Below are 24006 nucleotides of genomic sequence, written 5' to 3' on the forward strand. Positions count from 1 at the left end.
ATCCATTAATCCCCACCCTCAAGGAGCCCACAATCTCTATCTTATGTCACTATGTACCACACAGAGCCAATTAACCTACCAGCATGTCTTTGGAGTGCGGGAGGAAACTGACACAAGCACAAGGAGAACATGAAAATTCAGGCTAACCACTGAGCCACTGTTCTTCGGCAATAAACTGCCTGTTAACAAGTTGTTATAAAGGCTTAATTGTAGAGATCTGGAAGTTGGTAGCTCTGTGGATTAAAGTTTGTAACTTGCTGAACAGCGGTGTGTGGCTTTTTCTTTGGATATACTGCAGTTACAGTTCAGTCTGTGGATTTTTGTCCATGATTATGCTATGCCAATTGTTAAGATTCCCAAACAGTTTTAGGGGGGGGCACTTTTCTGTAGTGGAAATAACAGCATAATTTTCTCAACTGCCGGACAGCGTCTGTTTAGCTGTGGCTGGGTCTTCTGGCATCTGAGGTCTGATTGGGGATCATATAAAACAATTTTATGAACCACAGAACCACTATTGATGAAATAATTAAAATTCTGCGCAGGGTGGTAGTGAGACACATTATAAAAAGAAGGGACTGTCTCATAAAGATGAGGACAGTTGGCAAATACGAATTAATATTTCCAGAAAATTATTGTTTTGGATAGCATATGGGATGGTTACAACATCTGTCAGGTTTTAATTGCTGTCTGGAACTCTGTTGGGAAGATTTCCCCTTATGTACTGTCTTGGTGACAATGTCATTAGGACAGAAAATGAGAAAGAAATTCAAGGATGGGATTGGATTGGGACCCATGTCAGCTTAGTGCTGGCTGTCCATGCTTCAGCATCAGCCAGCATGCTTCAACATGCACCAGCATAGATTGAAGGATTTCTCAAAAATTTAGCCAGGGGCTGTGCAGTGCAGAGTGAAGACTCTGGGGTCAGCAATGTCATAGGTAAGTATGTCCTATGGTGACAGAGCTGAGGGGAAAAAGGTGGGTAAAAAAGTTACTTTTTTTGCTTGTAAACCCCAACACAAACAGTAAAAACATTTTTTTTTTATATAATCTGTCCATGTCTTTTCTTTTTTTAATTAAAATGTCCTTTTCGAGAAATTACCTGCCAGTTACTCAGACTTCCTTCTTCGCAAACATTGGGCTCATAAAGCCCCTGCAGCATTTCTACCAAATTATGCATGCCTACTTATGACTTACTGTGGGGCTTAATGCTCCTATTTGCCCATATCACAGGCAACAACACCTGCTAGGCTGATCAGATGCCTGCTCCTCAGGATGATGTTAGTTATTTCAGTGGTACATTTTAAATATTTAAAGCCAAAACATTTTTTTTCTTTAGTTTTAGATATAGATAGTATAGAGTAGTAAAGATAGAGTAGAGATAGTTAAAACCTCTGTCAGGCTTTTTTTGCTTCCAATTGGGATATTTCCTTGCACTTCCTGTGCAGTAGACACAATAGGAAGTGAGCAGAAATCTCAAAAATTAAGGGAAATTCCCTCTAAGGCAGTTGTTTTAGGACTAAGTGTCTTACGGTCTCAGGATCAATTATCCATAGTAAAGGTTTTCCCTTCTATTGTTGTTCTGGTGACAACTCAAAACTTTGGATTCAGTCTTTCTTCCCAGAGAGGATATACACTGTAATAAAAACCTGACAGAGTTCTAATCCTTTCCCAAACCCCCTCTATTTGAAGCCAAAAAATAGAAACACTCTGGCATTAAATACACTTTAATTCATGTTTGTTTTTTTGATAGCCTGGGAAAGGTGTGGAAAAGGATTACAAATTCTGTTGGGTTTCTGCTGCTATTTGGGAAAAGTTTCCCCTCACTTTATGTCCTTCTGACGATGTTTTACCAGACAGGAAATAAGGGGGACCCTTCAAAGGCAACACAGACAGTGATAACAACACTCGTCCCAAATAGTATTTTATTAGATATTAGGTAGAATGAGAAAACCAATGCGTTTTGGGAGGAGGTCCCTCTTCATCAGGGCTTGAGTATTATATTACCTCAAATATGGCTGGACTGGATTATGATGACATTTGTTATATGTATAAAGTAAGAACCTACCAACGGCAGCTTTTGCAGCATGGAGTTCCGCACATTGGCTTTCTTATTTGACTGTAAATCGAACAAAATACCATGGTGGACTCTTTAACCCATTGATGTGGTGCCCTCAATATTTCCTATTTAGTTGGACTTTCCTCAGGACCCCCTCCCCTCTGCCCTTGGGGTTTTTGATACATATGAGCAGCTTTGCCGAAGCAAATCATCTTGATTAATGAGATAGCCTTTTACAATACTAGATGACAACAATATGTGATCTAGTGCCTCTTATACATGTATGTAGCGCTCCACCTTCCCAGTCAGCGCTATCCCAATATAGGATAACACTACCGGTGGCTCTGAAAGGGTGATCTACAGCACACTGAACTAACGGGTCTGACTGTCTTTCCTCTATAAGGATCCACAGCACACCAGCATACCTTGAATTGGTTTTATGGAGTGTTACTGCACATGAGATATCAAATATCAATATTAACATGCAGACAGTACAAGATTTCATAATGTCAGATACTTCAGGCAATAGATTTAAATCAGCTGTACCGATGACTGTATATCAGAAATTAATGTACTGACAACAGCCCCCTTACACAGAGTAAATGTTAGAACTGAACCTTGTCCCAGTCCCAGTGTACCAGGGTACCTAACCAACTGGCTAGCGGTCTTATCTTTGGCTAGCCAATGGTGGGGCCCAATGCAATCAATGAAGAACTGAGTGTAAAGTGTAATCAAGAAGCACAGGCCAGAGGACTCTCACCAGTCCAGGAGGGAACTGCACATCCAGGAGTTCCCACCCTGTTTGTAGAGGTCTTCCAGAAGAAGGTCAGCTCAATTGGTAGGAGAAGACCCGCTCATGCAACGTGGTATCTGCTTGTCACGGCTAAATCTCCATCCATGATCACAGCACATCGGTCTCAGACGTCCCTCCAGTCGGTTCGTCCGATCCCTTTGCCAACTATCATGCTTCGCTCGCCCCCCCTGCCTATTAGCAGGGCAAACAGGGACACATGATGCAGACATAGTGGCCCTCTCGTTCAGACAACCTTCCACAGCCAGAGTGCCTCCCCCTCCGCACTCACAGCATTCTGGGATATGTAGTCCTGGACAGGCAGTCCTGCTAATCTCTCCATGAGCGAACAACTCATGTCCCAGAAGTCTCTTGCTAGCAGAAGCCCCCCGGTCATCTGCAACATCAGGGTTACATTAAAGGGGCCAGTTCCACAACAGTGCTACATGTACATATATTTTTATTTCAGTCTTCATACCTGTTTGGACTTCCTGTCTGGTAAAACCATTCTTGGAGGATGAGGGAAAATCTACACTACAGCTTCCAATTGCAGTAAAAACCTAAAGAGGGTTCTAACCCTTTCCCACTCTATCCAAAACCACAACAAAAGTTTATTGGGTGGACATACACTTTAACAATATTATAAGTTTAATAGCTGCAAAGCCTTTACATGCATGATTGGGTTATTTCATTTCTTTGTTCTACACCTAGAGCTACACAATAAATCAAGCATTTCTCCGATAAAATGCATTACATTCATAAGGATTGTTCCCGATTGATTTGCTTACAAACAAGATTTAAGTTACTGTATGTTTGCTTCCATTTAACTGCAAAAGTAATGAGTGCTCAGTGCATCTACTTTATGGATTGGGTGGTTTGGGTGATTTGTATCGAAAACATATTAAGCATGTATTAAAAAATAGATAAAGGAAAAACACAGTTAAACAGATTAAAAATGGATGGATACACTAAATGGATATGGCCACTTCAAGTGATGAATAATGATTTTGGAATACAAAATGGGGACTGAAATTCGCTTATGGAAACCTATGACGTTCATTCTTAAAGGAGCAGGTCCCTTCTTCACAAGGGAGCAGTTCACTCTCTTTCCTACATGCTATAAGCAGTGTGTACCTGTACAGACTCCAAGTTCTGAGACCATGCAGTCACTAACAGCCAATCAGGGTGAACACATGCAGGCTAAAGAAGTTTGTTTACTTGCAAATACCTTGACTTTAGCAGGGTTATTCACAAAAGGTTGAAGAGTTTGGAGAAGGCAGGAGAAGGGAACAATCTAGGACAACATAGCTGAACAGGAAAGTGAGCTGAATTGGAGAATTTTTCTAAATCAGCTATTTTGGCCTAGATTGTTCACTTCTCCTGACCTCTCCAAACTCTTCACCTTTTTGTGAATAACGCTGTAGGTGTTTGTAAATTAGTGAACCCAGAGACTTCAGACTCCTAGAGTGCTCTGGAAGATGGTAAAAGGCGAGTACAAGTACCTAAGACACATTGTTGAACCCGTCACTTTGCAGAGAATTTGGGATGGAAAGTGTCACTTGGAAGCTTGCCCCATTTTTTTTTTCAAATGACAGTGAAACTACATATAAAAGGCAACCTCTGGTTCTATATTCTACCTTTATTTTTATCCCTGGACATCCCCTCCCCAGTGCTGATATTCCCTTAAAAAGCTCAACTTCTTGGTATAGCGCTAAGGGCTCCCCTCCACTGCACCTTCCACAATGCAGTGGCCAGTACCTGTGCAAACTTTCTCTAAAGCTGGCCATACACCTATAGAATATCTGCAGATTTTTATGGACAGATGGAAAAAGTGCAACAGATTCCTCCATCTACGCTAAACTGTGTGGATGGATGAATCTCCCACTGGGCCATGCTTCAGTATCTTGCTAGTCGGCCCCACTGGCTTTCAAAACACCTGAACAATGCCTTTATCCAATCAGATTGTTCAGGTGTTTTGAAAACCAGTGGGGCTGACTAGCAAAATATTGAAGCTTGGCCCAGTGGGAGATTCCTCCATCCACAAAGTTTAACGTAAATGGAGGAATCTGTTGCGCTTTTTCTATCTGACCACAGAAAATCTGCAGATAATCTATAGGTGTATGGTCAGCTTTATAATACTGTCATGTGGGGCAAGTCCAGGCCTTTCCATATGGAAATACAGACAATTTAAAAAATTGGCCTCATTCACATGAGAATCGTGTGGCACGTACAGATCCATGCTGCGTGCATGGCCATATCGGGCAGCTCCCAGAAAGGGCAGTTTCTGAGTGCGATTAGTACGCAGCCTGTCCTTCTCTATGAGACTACGCGGCCATATGCCCCCCCTACGCTCACCCGCCCAGCACGTCTGTGCAGGTGAGCGTACTTGTACGCTGACAGGATGGATCCTGTCTGTGTCCGAGCTGGGACACCCACACCCGTACGAACCTGCACTTGAGGTGAGCGTAGGGGGGTGTATGGCTTAGTAGTCCCATAGAGAAGGACAGGAACTGCGCACTAACCACACGCAGCATCTGTCCTTCCCAGGAGCTGTCCGATATGGCCGTGCACCCTGCATGGGGCTGTATGTGACGGCCGATTTTCGGGTGAATGAGACCTAAGTATAAAAACCTTGTGGTTGATTTATTAGATTGTAGCCGAGTTCACTTTTAATACCCAATCATGTGTAGATGAAGGAAATGGATAATTGAAGTGAATCTTCATTCAAGTGAAGATCAAGATTCTAAACTTTAGTACATCAGCTTCATTGCCTGCGAGTGGAAAGTGCAGTGCTAGCTGCCTACATGAAGGTGGACTGTTTGCAGGTTCTCATCTGGTCATAGTGATCTCTGGGGCTCAGTTGTTATGACCCTGATTACATTTGTAATAGGTGTGATGCATGAGCAATAGCTCAGTTAAATTAGAAGGAAGACGCTGACATTGAATGATGAGCTGACATTGAAGCTTCAACAGACATGTATATTCTACTAGATCTAACAAAGTCCAGTTCTGTACACAGATGTGTAATTTACTTTTTATACAATGCTTGGATCTGAGCCTGGCAAATCTTTCCCATTCCAGGGAGTTGTGACATGGTGAGAACTGAAATGAAATGACTGCACAGATGATTTTTGCTCTCACACTCACCGAGCCTAAAGTCATTGTCCACAGCTTGCTTAAAATAAGAGCAGTGACAACATTATTGTATTCACGTAGCAGCAAATATTAGGCCAGCTGAGATAGTTCTACTCTGCAGTGTCCCTCAGTAAATCACATAATACAGAGAGAAATATCAAGTGGTTTATTTAAGAATAATGCTGAAGGCATAGTAAGCCAAAGCAAAGGAACGATTACAGGACGGTTGCTATTGATAACTCCACTTAACACCATCTTCTTCATTAAAACACATTTGCCAAAAACAAAACACCCATGTGACAAGACTCTGAAGAAATCTTCTATTCCCCAACTAGAGTTCATGCATGGATTCCAACATCCACCAACATTTGACACATCTGATTTGAGTGGACTTATATGAAAGGTTTGTTTTTGTTTGTTTTGGTAACAAGGAGGTCCACCTTTGTATAAAAATGTTTTTCTTCTTGTTGAAAAAAAAATTTTCTCGTTTTCTAGTGGGTCCCCGCATCCCTCTGCCTCCTGCCCCGTGTACAGGTTCCTCTGTCAGCGAAGTGGCCGCAGTGGAGGCGGCTGTTCTCTGGCATGCCCACAGTAGCTGTGTGCGTCCACAGACACACACAGCCCTGAGGCAGGCCACGCCTCTCATCTCCGCCCAACAGTTTGATTGATGGCAGAAGAAGCCTACGGCTTCTTTGCCCTCAATATCCGCCCCCCACAACCAGGCAGTTCGGGGAACGGAGTACCACTTCGGGACCAGTGGCGGTGACACAGGTAAGTGTGGAGGGGACGGGGGAGAGCAAACGATGCTGGGTGGTTTTTACCCTAATGCACAGAATGAGAATGCATACAGTAAAAAACGCCCAGACTTTAATACTACTTTAAGCAATGGCTCCATCAGGCTTTCCCTCACATCTTTAGAATTAGAGAAATGCATTGATAGAGATTCATGAGGAATTAAACTAACAAAAGATTCATGTCTTTTTTATATATAATCAATAAATCTGAGCAAATATTAATAATTGGGAAGCCTGTTCGTCTAGCCATCCAATCTTATAAAACTGTATGAATAAAAGGGAAGTTTGTCTATCCAAATATCGATCCATGAATCAATCCATCCCATCTTCTAAGAGTGTATGAATAAACGGGTGGTTCGTTCTTCCGTCCGTGTGTCCATCCATCTATCCCTACATCAATCTAATCTTATTAAAGTGTATGAATGAATAGGAAGTTCATCCACCCAATCTTCTTAGAGTGTATGAGTAAAAGGGTGGTTGGTCTGTCCATCTGTCCATCTATCCATTCATCCATCCATGCAATCTTATAAAACTGTATAAATAAATGGGAAGTTTGTCTATCTATCCATCCCTCCATCTATCCATCCATTCATCTATCCATCCCTCCATCCATCTAGCCATCCATCCGTCTAGCCATCCATCCCTCCATCTATCTATCCATCCCTCCATCTATCCATCCCTCCATCTATCCATCCCTCCATCCATCTATCTATCCATCCATCTATCTATCTATCCATCTTTCTATCCATCTATCTATTCATCTATCCCTTATCCAACCCAATCTTCTTAGAGGGTATGCATAAATGGGTGATTCATTCATCCATCCATCCAATCTTATTAGAGTATATGAATGGAAGGTTTGTCCGTCCATCCATCCAGTCTTATGACAGTGCCGACCATCAATGCATCCATTCAAAGGAGACAATTAAAAGAAAACAGCTAACAAATTGAAAACTCTCTGTGTGACTGACCAAGCACCTGCTACAGCATCAGCCAGAGAAAAACAAACAAACAGTCATTACCAGATATACAGATATTGCAAATGACATGCCAGAATAAACAGCAAACCCTCTCAGTTCAAACAAAGCTTTTATGTGTGTCATAATATCCAGCAGCTGTCATTCATAGTTAATTGCAAGGATAGAATTTTCCCTCACATACAAATACAGTGGTGAAACTTAAAGTGAACCTGTTACTCAAGTACACTATAGACAGCCAATGAGGCGCTTTATAAAAAACTATTTTTATACAAAACTGTATACTAAGTCTATGCCCAGAGTAATACGATTCTGTACAACCTCTGTACATTTACCTTCAGATTTACCATTACATTTGTAGTGTGAGGGTCTACCTTAAAATAGAAATCCCCTGCATTAGGGCTATCCCCACGCCGCCAGGGTTCTGCCTAGGATCTAAAATAACAAATAAATACTCACCTGAACCCCACACCTGGCTGGCTGCTATACCGGTCCCCACAGCCTCTCTCCCCCTTCCCTCCTATGATCTAAGGCCTAGTGAGTCATCCAATGCAATACAGTGCATTGGATGTGAGGACGTTAAGGGACATTGCTCCACTGGAGCGTAGAGGGAGAGAGGCTACAGAGACATGTCTAGCATCCAGCTAGATGTCAGCTTTTAAATGCTTGGTAGCAATTACCTTGGTCATTTTGGAGGTGGTAGTGAAGTAGATTACACACTTGTGATTACCCTCTGTAATTATTATACTGATACGATGTCATCAGAAGTGATGGAGGACATAATGGTATTGCTGGTAGAGCCAACTAAGGGGCAGGCTGATGACTGCTCATCCAGTACTTAGGAGACCTGCTACATGGGCTGGTCACTGAGATCCACAGGTAGCAGACTGTTCCAGTGTGGATATAAAAACCAAAATAAGGAGACTACAGACAGGGCCAGATTTACTCTCTCTGCTGCCCCAAGGCCAGGTTCCTCAATGTGCCCTCCTACCCCCTACCCAATGAGAATAACAACCAGATGGCTGGGCTGGCAGGGTTGGTTTTAAGTTCTCCTTTATTATTTTTTTACTTTTTAAAATTTTTATTTAACTTATTATATTTTACTTTTTTAATACGTTTTTTATTTTATTATTTTTTACTTGATCACTTTTTTTATTTTAATCATTATCTTTTTCTAAATTATTTTTGTATTTTTATCAAATTATTTATTTATTTTATTATTATTATTAATATTTATTTTCACTTAACTTTATTGCTATCACAGCCCCTGTGTGATAGCATTTGGAGGTGACAGGTTATTTTTATTGAACCTGTCATCTCCAAGACAGGAGTTCTAGCACAGTAGTGGGATGGGAACAGTCCATATACCTATCGCACTCAAAACCGTTTCTTCCAGAATTGTAACGTGGGTGCTGCGGTTGTCGACAGATGGCAACCGTCTAAATAACAAGTAGAAATATGGACACCGGTACTCCAATGGCAAATCAGATACGTCTATTTATTGATGTATAAGAAGCATAGCATGATACACTCAGTGCAACATTTTGGGGCCTCAAAGGATCCCCTTTATCAGGCATAACTTTATTACTATCACAGCCCCTGTGTGATAGCATTTGGAGGTGACAGGTTATTTTGATTGAACCTGTCACCTCCAATACAGGAGTTCTAGTATTGCACTGTGCTGGCTCTCCTGGCAAGGCTGTGTGTGCAGCTCTCCGCTTTGCTCCTCGCTCTGCTCCCCGCTCTCCATCCTGAACTATATTGCTGTGGTCCCGGGTCCCCCAGAAAAGAGGGGGACCCCGAAATCCATGGCGGAAACTGAGGCGGCCAGCGGGGAGAGGCAACCAGAGATGGGAGCGGACAATGGAGGGGGGGCGGCGGGGAGGACGGACAAGCAGGCGATGCAGAGATCACTTGTACAAAACGAGCGGTGGTTTCCCCGCAGTACATTTAGCTCTGCTTGCCCAAAGCAGGGCTTAATGTAGAAAAAAACTACCCACCTGGTGCCCAGAACTGTATGTCCCTGGCATCGGGCGATAGGAATTCCACACCCCTGCCGCCCCCCTACTCCCTGCCGCCCTGAGCACCACCGGCTGGTGAAACCAGCAATCCAGAAACCTTCCAGCCACAGCAGTTTAAAGTTACACTATTATAGAAATATATTATTTCAGATTTGGGAAAGCTTTAGTTCTGTAAGTAGATCCATCTGAGGGCTGAGGGCTTTGCCCTGTGTAGGAGTAACACGGAGGGGTCAAAAGCAGACAGTAGTTTGTTTGTTTTTTAAATTGGGATTGAAAATCCTCTTTTATATCAGGAGTACATTTCAATATTAAACCTTCGGTTAACACAAAATGTATCTCTCTGTCATTTTTATGATCCTGACAATCTGAGCTGTAGGCAAAAGCTGTTTGTAATACTTGAAAAGCAGTCTTCAGGGATGTCATTTTTGCTATTTAGAAGGTAGTGTCAAAACCTGATACACTGGGAGCAATATACCAGATCCTGAAAAGAAAACATTTTACTGATCCTGAGGGCACACTTTACCAACTCTACATGACCAGATGGTACTCACTGAGGCTTTAAAAAGGAAACGTGTGGAAATTGCACTGTATCTGAAAGACAAGAACTAAAGCCCAACACAGATAAAGACTCCCATACTCCCATACAAAGAGATAGATGACATCCCTGATAAAATCTCAGTCTTCCTTGGGAAATCATCACACAAGTCCGCAGATGAGAATGCACTGCAATATCCTTCCGCCGCTGCTGTGACTTTGAAATACTTTATTATAAGATAGTCGCTGATATTCGAATTGATATTGCTGCCCACTTCAAATCTGATGCTTTATTTTCGCACATAAAAGCGAAGCTGGCTATGAAAGGATGATTATGGACACAGGCAAAATTCAACCACTGGAAGACATTGTTTTTTTTACATGATAGCAACATAGCCATGTATGCTTGAATCACATGGCTGGTCATGTTGATGTCATTGGAGGTGAACTGAGGCAGTGTGGCAAAACATCCCATATCTTTGTATATCAAAAAACATAGGGGTCTATTCACTAAGCTGCCGTAGGCAGCCAAGTGAATGACCGACCTAAAGCGAAGTGAGCCGAACTCCGTTCGGCTATTCACTTCAAGCTGGTATGGCTGATTTCAGCCGTATATAGGCTGAAATCAGTCGTACATCGGGTGGCTTCGGGTCGGCCGAACATCCTCAGCCGTTCGACTCAGCCGATCCAGCATCTGGATCGGCTAAGCCGAACCTCCGACAGGCTTCTCGCTGCTGTTCGGTCTATTCTTATAGATGCCGAACAGCAGTGAATGAATAGCCGAATGTCGCTGAGCGGCATTCGGCTCGGCTGTTCTGCTCGCTCCCTCTGTGGGACCGAGCAGATCAGAAAAATAGTTAAAAAAGTAGAAAAATACAAATAGAAAATGATTGTGCGGAGCTAGCAACGACAACTAGCTCCGCCCAACAGTTTACTATTAGCCGGCGGTTCTGCTGCCGTCAAAAAAAAATCCAAAAAAATGTGGCCATAGGAATGCATTTTTTCAATTTGCAATAGCCAATAGGAATCTAGCAATGCATTCCTATGGTGAACATTTTTAATTTTTGTATTCTCCGTGTCAGAATAAAAAAAAAAAGCAGTGCTTCTCTCCTTAGCGGCCGGGAGCGTGAGAGTCCCAGAGCGCTCGGGAGAGTTAGGCTGTCTGGAGATCAGTGTCCCTGGTTAGCTGGTAACCAGGGACGCTGATCTCTCTGCAAGTGTCCGACGGCTTATGTTGTGCACTTGTATTTTTCATGGCCTAGGACCCAGGCTGCGGTGCTTAGATAGCAGGGGGCACTCCAGAGCATCCTAACATGAACCGAGGCTACGGCTTATGTTGGGGGAAACATTAAAGTGGTCCTATCACCCGTCCATAGCTGAAAATTAATCCTATTGTGTTACACTGAATGTGCCTTAAAGTTGGATAATTTCTGCTGTTTTTCCATATTTCTACAATAAAGAGCAGATATAATTAGAGTTCTGATTTCAGTTTTACATGTTCACACTTGTTTTATATGTGTTTTTTTTCCATCTACTGTATAAGCTATCTTTGTTTTACAAATAACATTTAATATATGACAAAGGGTTACCAGAGTACTATAGGTTTGCCAAAATGACAGAAAAGACAAACAGCTTACCCTAAAACTGCTCTTATAACCTATTTAAATTCTCTACACAAGAGGTTTCTTTTAGCAAAGTTAAAACGTAATCCTGTTAATGATGTAAACAGGAAACTACAGCTCCACCTGCTGATCGGATAGAAGACTGAATAATAATACTGTGCATTATTTTATATTTACTTGAATATATAATTTATTTATTTTTTGCAGTCTTGACTATAATACCCAAAGAACAGAAAATGACAGTACTAAACCACAATCATTTATTTTAGCAGTGAATAACCTGCACACGATCATTGAAGCAGCTCCTGATAGAGAAGCCTGCTCTGCCAAATTCATAAGGTCACGAAGAAACAGAGTTATCCAAAGGACTAAACAACAACAAAAAGGCTGCCTAATAGATGAACCGGCCTTTGCTATGAGCAGCGGATGGTAAGAGTTCTGTCTATCCTCATCAAGATCACCGACCCGCTGAGACCTTTCTCTCTAGGCACATATGTGTGAAAAGCTTCATACCTTTTTCTACACAGAATCATCAGGATGATTTCTCTCATGTGTTTATATAGGAATATTGTAGTACATGATCAGGGGCATTTTATGACACTGGGAAACCCAGAGAAAACATCTCCCGTGTAGAACCCCATATAATTTTTACATTTTTAAATTCACCCAATAATACTACACATCATAATACCATACACTGCCATATACCGGGCAGGGCATTGGGAAAAGCACCAATTTATTTCATTTACTGGTAGTCAAAGGGTTGATATAAGTGTATATAACAAATCACCCTTCTACCCTTGTTTGCCAATCATGTGACATATCATGTGATCACATAATTGGAGCAGAAGGAAGGGAACATTTTGGTTAAGAAACTTCTGGATGAGTTTCTTCTTTCACAGAATCTACAGGGATATGGGAAGTGTTAGATAAACACACACACTCACATACATAGGTTGGACTGGATGGGCCTTGGTCTTTATTCAATCTTACATACTATGTTTCTATGTTACCTAGCAGGAGAGCTCTGTTCTTCTCTTCTCATGTACAGAATTGTGCACTGGTATTTTTCCTGGCCTAGGACCCAGGCTGCGGTGCTTAGATAGCAGGGGGCACTCCAGAGCATCCTAACATGAACCCCCTGGACTAGTAGACTCAGGACAGCTGCCTCTTCTACCCTTATTGGTAATGTAGCCTGGTACAAAGTTCATAGTGTCAGAAACAGGGGCAATTGTAGGCTTCCAGCACAACAAAGCAATGCTGATCACTTAAAGGCAAAGCATAGTGGATTTTGTATATATTTCCTTGATTTATTATGGTCAGCACTAAAATATAAACTATTAAAAAATATATTTTTAAATAGGTAAATATAAAATATATATACAAATTGCATACACTGCACATGCACCCCTTTTAAATGGTTTTCACAGATTACATGCAACAAATGCTATTTTGGTGCATGGTGACCTGACACATTATTTTAATGCCTGGGTAAAAATTGTGAGCCCTGGCCTTGTAGATTGTTCCTCTTGAGTGCATTTTAAAACTTAGTTATAACTAAGGCATAGTTAAAACATCTAGGGCGTACCTTTAACAATTACATACCAAGAGTTGCCAGTGCTATTATTTGGCATGTATTCTCTTTACATTTCCTGGACCAGTAAAGGGTATTCTAGAGTTGCCATGTTAATGTATACACAGAATACATGGAAAGAGTGTATTTCCAATTCCAGTTTTCAGATCTTGTGAGATTTTATCCATGCAGAAAAATGATTAGGGAATAGGGAAATTTCTGACATCACAGAACACATGACCAGCACACCAGGAACTGTCAACAATAGGCTTTTCTTATTAGTTCAACCCTTCAGATGTCTTACAGAAACCAAACATAAGTATTGCTTTTAAAAATTTCAAGTATCTTACAAAGCTGTGTGTATTGTAGGTTATACTCTTGGAACATAATTTATCATGCAAAGTCTGCCTTCAAGGGCAGCTCTATTAAAGTCAGTTTGAATAAGGTAAAGAGATTATAATGTGCAAGAAAACTCAGCTACGTGACATGAGTATGATCAGTACTATTTCTTAAAACAGTGGACCTTCATTATTTTGTGGCTCGACTAGATACTGGTCAGCCAAAGAAAAGGTCTAAACTGGTCATGCTTGTAAGCACTTAGGAAAACACATTTAAATTAGCCGGTCAGCCCAGACAGGAAGCACAAATCTAAAAGTTATTGACACATGAAACTCTATTCTAATCTATTTAACCAACTATTTAAGCATTTATAGCTCTTAATGCTGAACTCAAACAGCTAAATACACAGTTAAACTGGATATGAGAGACATACCCAAACTACTAGATCAATGCACCACTTCCCAGGTTTGTATATTACCATAGTAAAACTCAAATATTGTACGAACAGGACTTTTCCCATGTTAACATGTTATTACAAATATACTATTTTATTTTAAATATATACATTTTATTTATACATAATTCAGATTCATTAAATGACAAATACACACAATAACACAAATTGCTTACTAAACATACATAAAACAAATCACTAGCATTCCGTGGATTACTAAGTGTGACCCAAAAAAGCTTATATATTGGAATATCTTTATACATAATTTATATTGCTACTGCATAGTGTCACCTTTGGTAGCAGTCAGTGGGGATGCCTCCCTACTGCAAGGGGTCACTGCAAAAGATGAAAATGTGTTGACATTCTCAGCTGCAGTTTTTCTTTCACTCACAGGTCTACAACAAACCCCCACAGTCTGAATAAACAGTAAATGAACTTATAACTATGGATACACAAAAATGGAATCTTTAGTGTAGTGCATTTAAGTAACTCCTTGATAAAGGCATCATGCCTTTATCAAGGAGTTACTTAAGTCACCTGTACTTGAGAAATGTTACACGCCCCTCTGAGGAAGCCCCACTCGTTGGGGGGAAACACGTTAGAGTTTAGCGTGTTGCTAGCTTCCCTGGGGACCCAGGACACACTGCCTCTGTGCCATCACAGTGATCGGGCTGAGGAGCCTCTGCTATACTGATCGTATTGAGCGAGGCCCGCCCACACAGCATAACAGCAGCACGGATCATCAACTTCAAATCTGGATCGAGTGGAGTTTCACTCGCGCACACTTTCTCAATAGCAGCCGGGCCCTCGATCAAGCACTTTATTGGATACTTTGCCCGTGGAACTCTGTCCACCCCTGTCTAAGCGTGCGGCCGCACTTGCAGGGGAAGCTGTCGGGCTGTCCTCTATATATGATATACGGTGATGCCGGCCGGGATTTACTTTGAGAAAGAACCGTGCGATTGTTGAAATCATTTGAATAACCACCAGGATCACAATTATTATTTTTATCGAAATACCATCAGGATATCCACTACGGAAGTGCGGACTCTTTTTCTTGTGGCCACAATTGAATAAGTGAGTAACTCCATCACATGTCGATACAATTGTATCCATCGCTTCATAACGGTGTATCCGCCTATATCAGTGACTGCTGCTTTATCCTGTGGGCACTTTAACCCTAACTTTAACCCTGACTACTCTGCCCTACATTTGGGTCATCTTAGGGAAGCTATATGTTTCTTTTAAAGTTTTAAATGTTATGTATGAGGTGATTTATCTCTATATTGTGTTGTGTTATGTTTAATTAAAAATATTTGGATACACTTTATATCACACCTGAATATCTGTTCATTGGAGAGCTCCGCTTATGGGATTTCTATGTCAGGGGGTTTGCGCTGTTTGAATAAGATTTTTTGAAACCCAGGAGCTCAATCCATAATAATTTATATAAAACATTTTTTTTTGCGTTACTCCTTTTTTCCCCGTTTTTGTACATTTACCAAATACACACATGTAACCACATATAAGTCACTGCATGTAAGTCAAAGCTGTAGGCAGGGATTTTTCCACCAGCAGCTAATTGGGTGGCATGGAAGGCGCTTCATTCCATGCCCAGAAGGAACTTCTTCTTTGTTCGGAAGAGCTCAGGTTTGGACCAAGTTCAGTCCGAACCTGAGTTCATTCCTAGTCAGAACAGGTTTCCTTTATTTTATCCAGTATAGCTGTAAAGAATTCCACAATGAAAACCCACATTTGAAATGAGCATTCTGAGATTTACTTACGGTTTTCTGATTTCAGTGGAACAATTTGGCTTAATTTATCCGGGGAGCTGGGACTGTCAAGCTTTGAGACACACTCGAAATTCATGATGAACATCATGGCTACACCTTCCTGGTTCTTTACGGGTATAATATGGGTACTGCAAATGAACGTTGAACCTGAAAAGAAAATAATTCACAGTTATAAGAAAACTTTTGCCGGACACAGTGGTTAAATATTTGTTCAGATCTGCCCCACTTCCAGCACTATTACACAGCCAAGTGATGGTGTCATACTTCCCAGATAATTTATTCATAATGCAGACTAAATACTTGAAAGGTCCAGCTGCAAACATGACAACTTCATTATGGTTTTGTAGCAGGGATTAGGGACGCAAATTATTACAAAGATATCTCTCCAAAAGGTGTCCTAAGACAGATTTGCGAGAACCTCAGCAGCAACAAATGACTCACTGGGCAGGATGAAAGTAGATCAGAGGAGCTTAGGTCTGGGGCAGGACACATTACTCAAGTTAGAGCAGATTGTTCTTACAGATACGTAAAGAGCAGTAATTTAAATGAACCTTTAGTTTTAAAACTTTAACAAGTTTGACAGGTTTACTTTGTCTGGGTGGAAAATGTATATGGAATTCAGGAGCACTTTGTTCATCCCAGGAGCCACCAGGAAAATTGTATGACCCAGCTCCATTAAAGACAACTAGAGAAAACCTCATAAGTTAGATGCCAGCTGTCATTTTAAAGAAACATTGGCTACCTGGCTCCTGGGATTTGTCTAGCCCTACGTTAACTGATGTGTGTTTTTTGTGTCCCACTTTTATGGAGATGATTGCTTATATTGCAAGAAAATCTTTTGTTTTGCACATTAAGGTACCTATAGTGAGTTTTTCCCTAAAAAGGATGAAGGTATAACCGGGAAAGTGTCAATGTCAAGTCTATTGTCAAACTTTAAATACATCAATAAATATTTGAATGAATATGAAACATTGCTTCTCCACCTCAAGGTTGGGAGATACAACCCCCATGTCTTGGCTACCCCCGCCCCAAATTAGTTCTGCAACAGAATAACCCAGATGTTCAAGAAAAGTTGGGAAATGCTGCCGTATTTTTTATCAATGTTAGTTTTTTTGGGAGTTGGGAGAAAAAGAAGTGTTAGAGATTTAAGGCATGCCAACTGTCAAGGTTGCCAGTGTGCTTTTTTCACCTCTCGACCCAACTGTCATAGCGAATTACATGTGCAGCACCATAGCAGCTGCAATTCAAATCAAGACTAAGGCCCCATTCACACTACGCGATTCGCAAATTGCGCGTATGTCGCGCGATTTGCATTTTGCGCGATATCGTGCAAATGCTTGCATTGAGCAAGCTAGAATCGCGGCAAAATCCGCTCCAAAAAGGGTTCTGCTGTAGCGACGCACGACCTGCGACAGCAGGACCCTTTGCCCCATTGCCAAGCATTGGAGAGCGATATCGTGCGGTACATAGCCACGATATCGCGGGAATTACCGCGCGATAAATCGCTCAGTGTGAACGGGGCCTAAGATGGCACCCTCCTTGGCTGTAAAGGATAAGAGGTTGTAGTTTCTCTTTAAAAGAGGAATTGCTTAAAAGTTTTCAAAGTATTACATACAAAGAAAATTAACTCCAAATAGGCTAGTTATGTGTGTTAAAAACTTACAAATAATGTGCCCTTAATAATTATAGTCCTCAATTCAGCCGACGGATTTGCAGGAGGCTTTCAAATTTTCATGGATAATTACTGGAAAGTTAAAATAATTTTTCAAAAGTTATCCTTGATTAAAGCTTCTTTAGCTTATGAAGTTACTGCAGTCTTTTCATGTACAACGCTTAATCCCCTCATATTGATTAATGTACATTTGATGCCCCAGTTTTCAGCAAAATATTTTTACACATTTTATCATCCAGAAATTCTCAGTGCGAGCAATTGGTAAATTTTCTGGTGGGAACGGGAAGATTCTTAGACAACACCAAAATCCATATAACACAGAACTAAGTAAAACACATTCTATGTGGTTGCCACTGTTTCACAGTCCTAGCTGGGGACAAGTAAAATGTAGTCATTTTGGTGCATTGGAGTCAATAGGTAAAGCAATATTAAGATGGTTTTTAAAGTGACTGTTGCCAGCCTAAACAGGACATAGTAGTAACGTTTAGGCCAGGGGGGATCAATGAGTGCAGTGGGGGACCAGGGTCTTGACACTTTTTAAAGTTAAGCTCCAAATTTGTATTTACTGGAGCTGGGTGCATGTGACACGACAGGTAAGAATATACATTGCCTGGCCAAAATATTATCACACACTCTAATATTTTATTGGGCCGCCTTTAGGTTTGATTATGACATGGATTGGCATCAGCCGTGGCATCATTTCAATAAGCTTATGCGATGTCTCAACATTTATTTCCATCCAGAGTTGCTATACTTTTTCACCAAGATCCTGTAGTGATGATGAGAGAGTTGGACCAATGCGTAAAGTCTTCTCCAGCACATGTCAAAGATTCTCAATGGGGTTAAGGTCTAGACTCTGCGGTGGCCAATCCATGTGTGATTATTAAGTCTCATGCTCCCTGAACCACTCTTTCACAATTTGCGCCCAATGAATCTTGGCATTGTCATCTTGGAATATGCTGCAGTGCCATCAGGGAATAAAAAATCCATTGATGGAAAAACCTGGTTATTTAGTATATTCCTGTAGGCAGCTGACCTAATTTTTGGGGGACATAATGTTGCTGAACCTAGACCTATTATACAATGAAAGGCTCTCACCTTTTTGATTAGCCAAATCCAGGTGGTGACCCTTTTTTAGCCAGGCAGTGTATTTACTTCTTTTTAGGGACAGCTTTGATTGGCAAGTTCAGATTAGCAACATAGTTGCTTTAGGGATGCAATGGGCTGTAAATGACTCCTGAGTAAAGTATACAAAGAATACTAAATCAAACAAACTACATTACCCCAAATACACCTCCAAAACCCCACTTCCTCCGAATAAATAAATATGGTGTATTTATTTAAGCTTATTTCCCCTAAGCAGTTCAATAAGTGACATTGAGAACTTACACCTTGGTAATTTGATTGGTGAAATTTAAATCAGACCCACTGCCAGGGGCGTCCCGAGGCCGTGACGTCATCGCGCATGCGCGGTCAGATAATTAACGCCTGCCGGCGTCCATCTCAGTGGTGGACGCCAGCAGAGAGAGGCAGGGACGTTCACCCGGTGAGATGAGGTATGCTGCCAGGTCCCCTCCTCCCTCCTGACACTGTCGTGCTCTCGGACCATAACCGAGTGCCTGACTTTTTAGAGCTGATCAGAGCGGTTCCATTGAAAGCTGTATGGAAACCGCACTGATCTGCGCGGCAAAAATAGTGCAAGGAGCAGTTTGGGCGGGGGGTGCGGTTCGGATCGCATTGACCCGTGCGGTCACATGAACAGTCCCCATTGCAATGTATGAGATCGTTCATGTCGGTGGATCCGTGCGGTCAAACCGCCCCAGTGTGAGCGGGGTCTAGTTGTTATAAGTCAAAATAAAGTCATAAGTCCTTATCTGTATACTTGTTTTGTGACTCAAAATATTTGAGGTCTTTCCAAAGCAAATCCTTTTTCCTCTGATCTTAGAATGAGTGTTCAGGGGATTTTGTTAGAGATTAACTCTTTTTATTTGTTCTGGTGACAGAAAGTCATAGAAAATGAGCACACTTGGTGACACCAGTTTAATAATGGATCTCCTTCACTTTGGAGAGAATTTATCTTCTTTTCTGTTGTCCTACAAGACATATCTAAGAGTAGTTTTAACTATTCTCTACTCTGTCCAAACATATACTTTACATATACTTTAAGCAGGTGGGCTCCATGACAGCCAAGTAACAAATATTTTTAAAAATAGATCAACAATGGCAGCTTCCATGTTTTTCTCATGACAACCTTCTATTAAAAGAGCAAAAACACAGTAGTCTTTTTCTTTTCTGTAAGTCTTGTACAGCAGGCCTTGAAACCTAATTGAAACTACATTGCTCTCTGAAACACTAGTAGTTAGATCTCTCTCATCCCCAGTCAAGCCAATGATGGGCAAGACGTTTGTTAGGACTACAGAGGAACTACCCATCTCCTCATAGATGGGGGTAAGGTTATTCTGTAGTCTACAGAAGTGGGTTGAGACCAATGCTCTCAGATAAGGGTAGAACAGAGGCAGAAAACATAGGAAGATATGACTTCTGGCAGGATCACCAGGTACTTTTTGAACAAAAACACCTTCAATGGAATATTTTCCAGAGCAAAACAGAGCACATAAGAGATGTTCACTGTTAAGGTGGCCATACACCTTACAACCATCGCACGGCTTTCCTTGTACGATGGTTGTAAGGTGATTAACATTTCTTACGACCTGCCCATCATGGACAGGCAGATCATACTTGCGATCATAGCAAGTCCTCCCAGGTGAGATGAGGTCTTGCAGATGATTGCAATGGTGAGCGGGCAGTGTGCGTTTGCGCACCTCGGGTCGTGCGGCTTTTGTCTTGCGATCACACTACCAACCCGCTGAAAATCGTACGACCGTAGAGTAAATGCGGTCCCACGCTGCCCATCAACCTTACGATTATCGTACAACCGCGGGATCACCCACGATTATCGTACAATAATCGTCAGGTGTATGGGCACCTGACCATTCCCAGGGCCGGTGGTGGCATAAGGGGGAACTTGAAGAGCTTCGGGAGAGAATCAGCGGTGCCAATACTAGAGGAAGTGAGGCGGCAGTGGAGGGAGCAGAGCCGCATAAGACGATGCTTCCTCTACAGCGACGGCTCCTGTCACAGGCGGAGTGATTCCAAATGCACTCCGCCTGTGAGGAATCGATAGTAAAAGTGCGCTTCGCTCATTCTGGCCAGCGATTGGTTACCATATTTCTCTTGGAAATGTACGGCACCCCTGATCACCATATTTTTGTACAGGAATACATGTAGACTGTTGTACAGGAATAAGTGTGGATTGTTGTACAGTAAAAAATAAAAATAAGACCTACCCCGAAAATAAGACCTAGTGTGTTTTTTTTTAGCCTAAACAATTATAAGACAGAGGGGTCTATTCACAAAGCTGCCGAGGGCAGCCGAGTGAATGAAATTTTGGGGGAAATACGGTACTACAGGTCTTATCCTCTGATTGACAAAGCTGCTTATGGTGGGAGAATGTTGTCACTATGGGAAAGGACGAATACTACTGGTGTGTAAATAAAAGGAAAAAAATTAAAGAATGAAAACTAATGCAGCCACCATAGGTGACTGGTAAGCTGCAATGTATTACTTTTTTGTTAATGGATTTAAATGCTCTTTGAATCCTGTCCTTTCTTCACTCCACTTAGATCTATTGCACTTTTTATGTTAAACAAATATTTGGCAACAATCTAGTTGCATTACATAACAACAATAACTTTTAGTCTAATTAGTTAGACTTTGAGCAGCTTATGTCACTCATTTCACTTTTTTATTAAAAAAAAGAAGAAGTTTTGTAAAGTACACTTGATCTTCGCAGACTTCCCTAAATGCCAGATTCAGCAATTCTGTCTGTTTCAGTCTAATGTAATGTGACTTAACACGGTAAAAGTAGAAACTTTACTTTCCTTGGCCACAGCAAACTGATCTAGCATTACATTCTATGAAAACCCAGATCTTTAATGAGGTGAGTGCTGACACTGGGAAACAATCTGCAAAACAGAATTGTGCCATAATTATCAGAAGAAACTAAGACAATGACTATTGCTGCTGGAACAGCGAAAAAGCCAGAAGCAGACTCAACATTTCATAGTAGACATATTGGGGTTTATTTGCTAAACGATTAGAGCAAATCCACCTTGCAAGGGAATTTTCAACTAGCTTAGCAAATGTTGTGAACATTCACTTTGCAAAGAATACATAATCATGTGCAATGAAAATTTTAAACAAATTGACTTTTGCTGGCAAATGGTTGGATATGCAGGAGAAAGAAATGGGGGATCACCAAGAGCGGGGAAACCGAAGTGATTCAGACATCAGAAATTCAAAATATTCATATATGTTCCCAATGAGTGTGGAACCCAGAATATGCAGTAAAGAAAAAATATCCCCCAAAGGGATACACTCCCTGGGAAAAATATAACACACAAACTAATATTTATAAAACTTGCAAAATGTATTAACAGAGCATATTTAAAAATAGGATCACATGTAGGATATGTATGTAGGATACACAGAGTAGCTTTTCAGATCATATGAAATGTGATCCTGTTTTTAAGTATGCTTTGCTAACTAATTTTATAGATATTAGTTTGTGTGTTATATTTTTCCCAGGGAGTGTATCGCTTTGGGGGACATTTGTTCTTTACTGCAAATGGTTGGACAGTTGAACTGTGTAGAGCTTCACCTCATTTACTAAGCTAGGGGAAAGGTTTATTTCATACGTTACTCCTTTAGTAAATCAACCCCATTGTCTCAAAGGAAGAGGGTTAAAAATAGGGAGCTGCCTTAGGCTTGTGTGTATAATGATGCCATTTCAGCAGTTATAGAGTTTTGTGATATGTTATTAAAGCCTAACTTCAGGGAAATGTAAAGCGCATCCCCACGGCAAGGGTTACATTCTCATTTATGCCTAGGGGACAGGACAAAGCTGTTTTAACCCCTTCATGACTGAGGCCCTTTTTTCCATTTTTATGATCTCCGCTCCTGCCAGCCCCCTTCTGGCTGCTAGACTGGTTCTTGCAGCCTCTTCTTCCCTCCCCGCGGGGAGCGGGAATCAGGTAAGTAAAACAGCCTTTTCCTGTCCACTAGGCATAAATTAGTATTTAACCCTTGCAGTGAAGGGGTAGCCCCACTGAAAGGAGAAACTTTTAATTTCCCTGAGGTTGGGCTTTAAGGATTGTATTTCATTGCACCACCTTGGAACTCTGTGTACAAATACTTGGATTTCAAAACCATTTTTAAAATTGTGTTATGCCTAAATAAGGGATCTGATGGGCCCTGAAAGCTTGACACCATTAATAACTTAAAGCGGACCTTTACCCATACCTTTAAAATAACAACAAACACACCTTTTGAAGTGTTTAATAATGACAATCTACAAACAAATACCTCTAGATAATTGCCGGCTTTGTATTCTTTGCATAACTTATTTCTCTTTTCTTCCCCAGTCTTCTGATAGTGGCCATTTTTACTAAGGGCAGATTACTAGCTCTCCTATTACTTCTGGGACATTTGACTAGGACATGTGACCATGCACATCATCTCGGGGGAGGAAAATGCCTTTTCCTGAGATCTCGTGAGATTACAGATGAGATTTCCCAGCAATGCTCTGCTGATGACAAGGCAATCCCAGTGTGCATTGCTTTGCCAAACTGAAGTCATTTTGCCCTTTCAAAGCAGGAAGTGAATGCTCTGCAAGTGTAAGTATTTCAAAATCCCAGCATTTTACACCTGACATGTCTATGTTATTATTATTCATTGTACATAGAGGGATGTATTGGTAGAATTTGATTTAAAGGTAAAGGTCTGCTTTAAGGGATATAACATGGGGAATATGAATGCATTGCAGAGATGTACAAAATACACTGATTAATTTACATATTAATTGTCCTTTACATATTTCAACAATCTTTCCCACTCTATGCAAAAAAAAATGGCTGGAGTTAGAATTTAATATAGGCCGGTCAACCAAAAAATATGCAATTTCCAGAACTATTTTTTGCCAGACCCTTTACTGTCGTTTTATTTTGTCAATAATTCACATCGGCTGAGATCGAATACCTCAAGTTTTAACTATGTTGCCTTCAAACCATCTCTTCAAACTGTTACACCAAGACACTTGCCACTGTTCCCATAGAAACAAACAAAATGACTTTAGTAAACAGAAAATAAGCAATTTAGGACTGTTTCACAACTACTAAAAATAGCTTT

General features: G+C 41.1%; 1 protein-coding gene across 2 annotated transcripts in view; it reads right to left on the reverse strand.

Moving 5' to 3' along the window:
- KCNH7 (potassium voltage-gated channel subfamily H member 7) overlaps positions 1-24006 on the reverse strand; it is a 355010-nt gene that overhangs the window by 160080 nt on the left and 170924 nt on the right. For both annotated transcript variants that reach the window (XM_018556690.1, XM_018556691.1), the window contains exon 3: positions 16080-16235. In XM_018556690.1, the coding sequence (XP_018412192.1) occupies positions 16080-16235 (156 nt within the window). The remainder of the gene's footprint in view (positions 1-16079; positions 16236-24006) is intronic.

The sequence above is a fragment of the Nanorana parkeri genome, unplaced genomic scaffold (assembly GCF_000935625.1).
Source record: "Nanorana parkeri isolate BGI_ZX_2015 unplaced genomic scaffold, ASM93562v1 scaffold247, whole genome shotgun sequence".
In the NCBI taxonomy this organism is placed as follows: Eukaryota; Metazoa; Chordata; class Amphibia; order Anura; family Dicroglossidae; genus Nanorana; species Nanorana parkeri.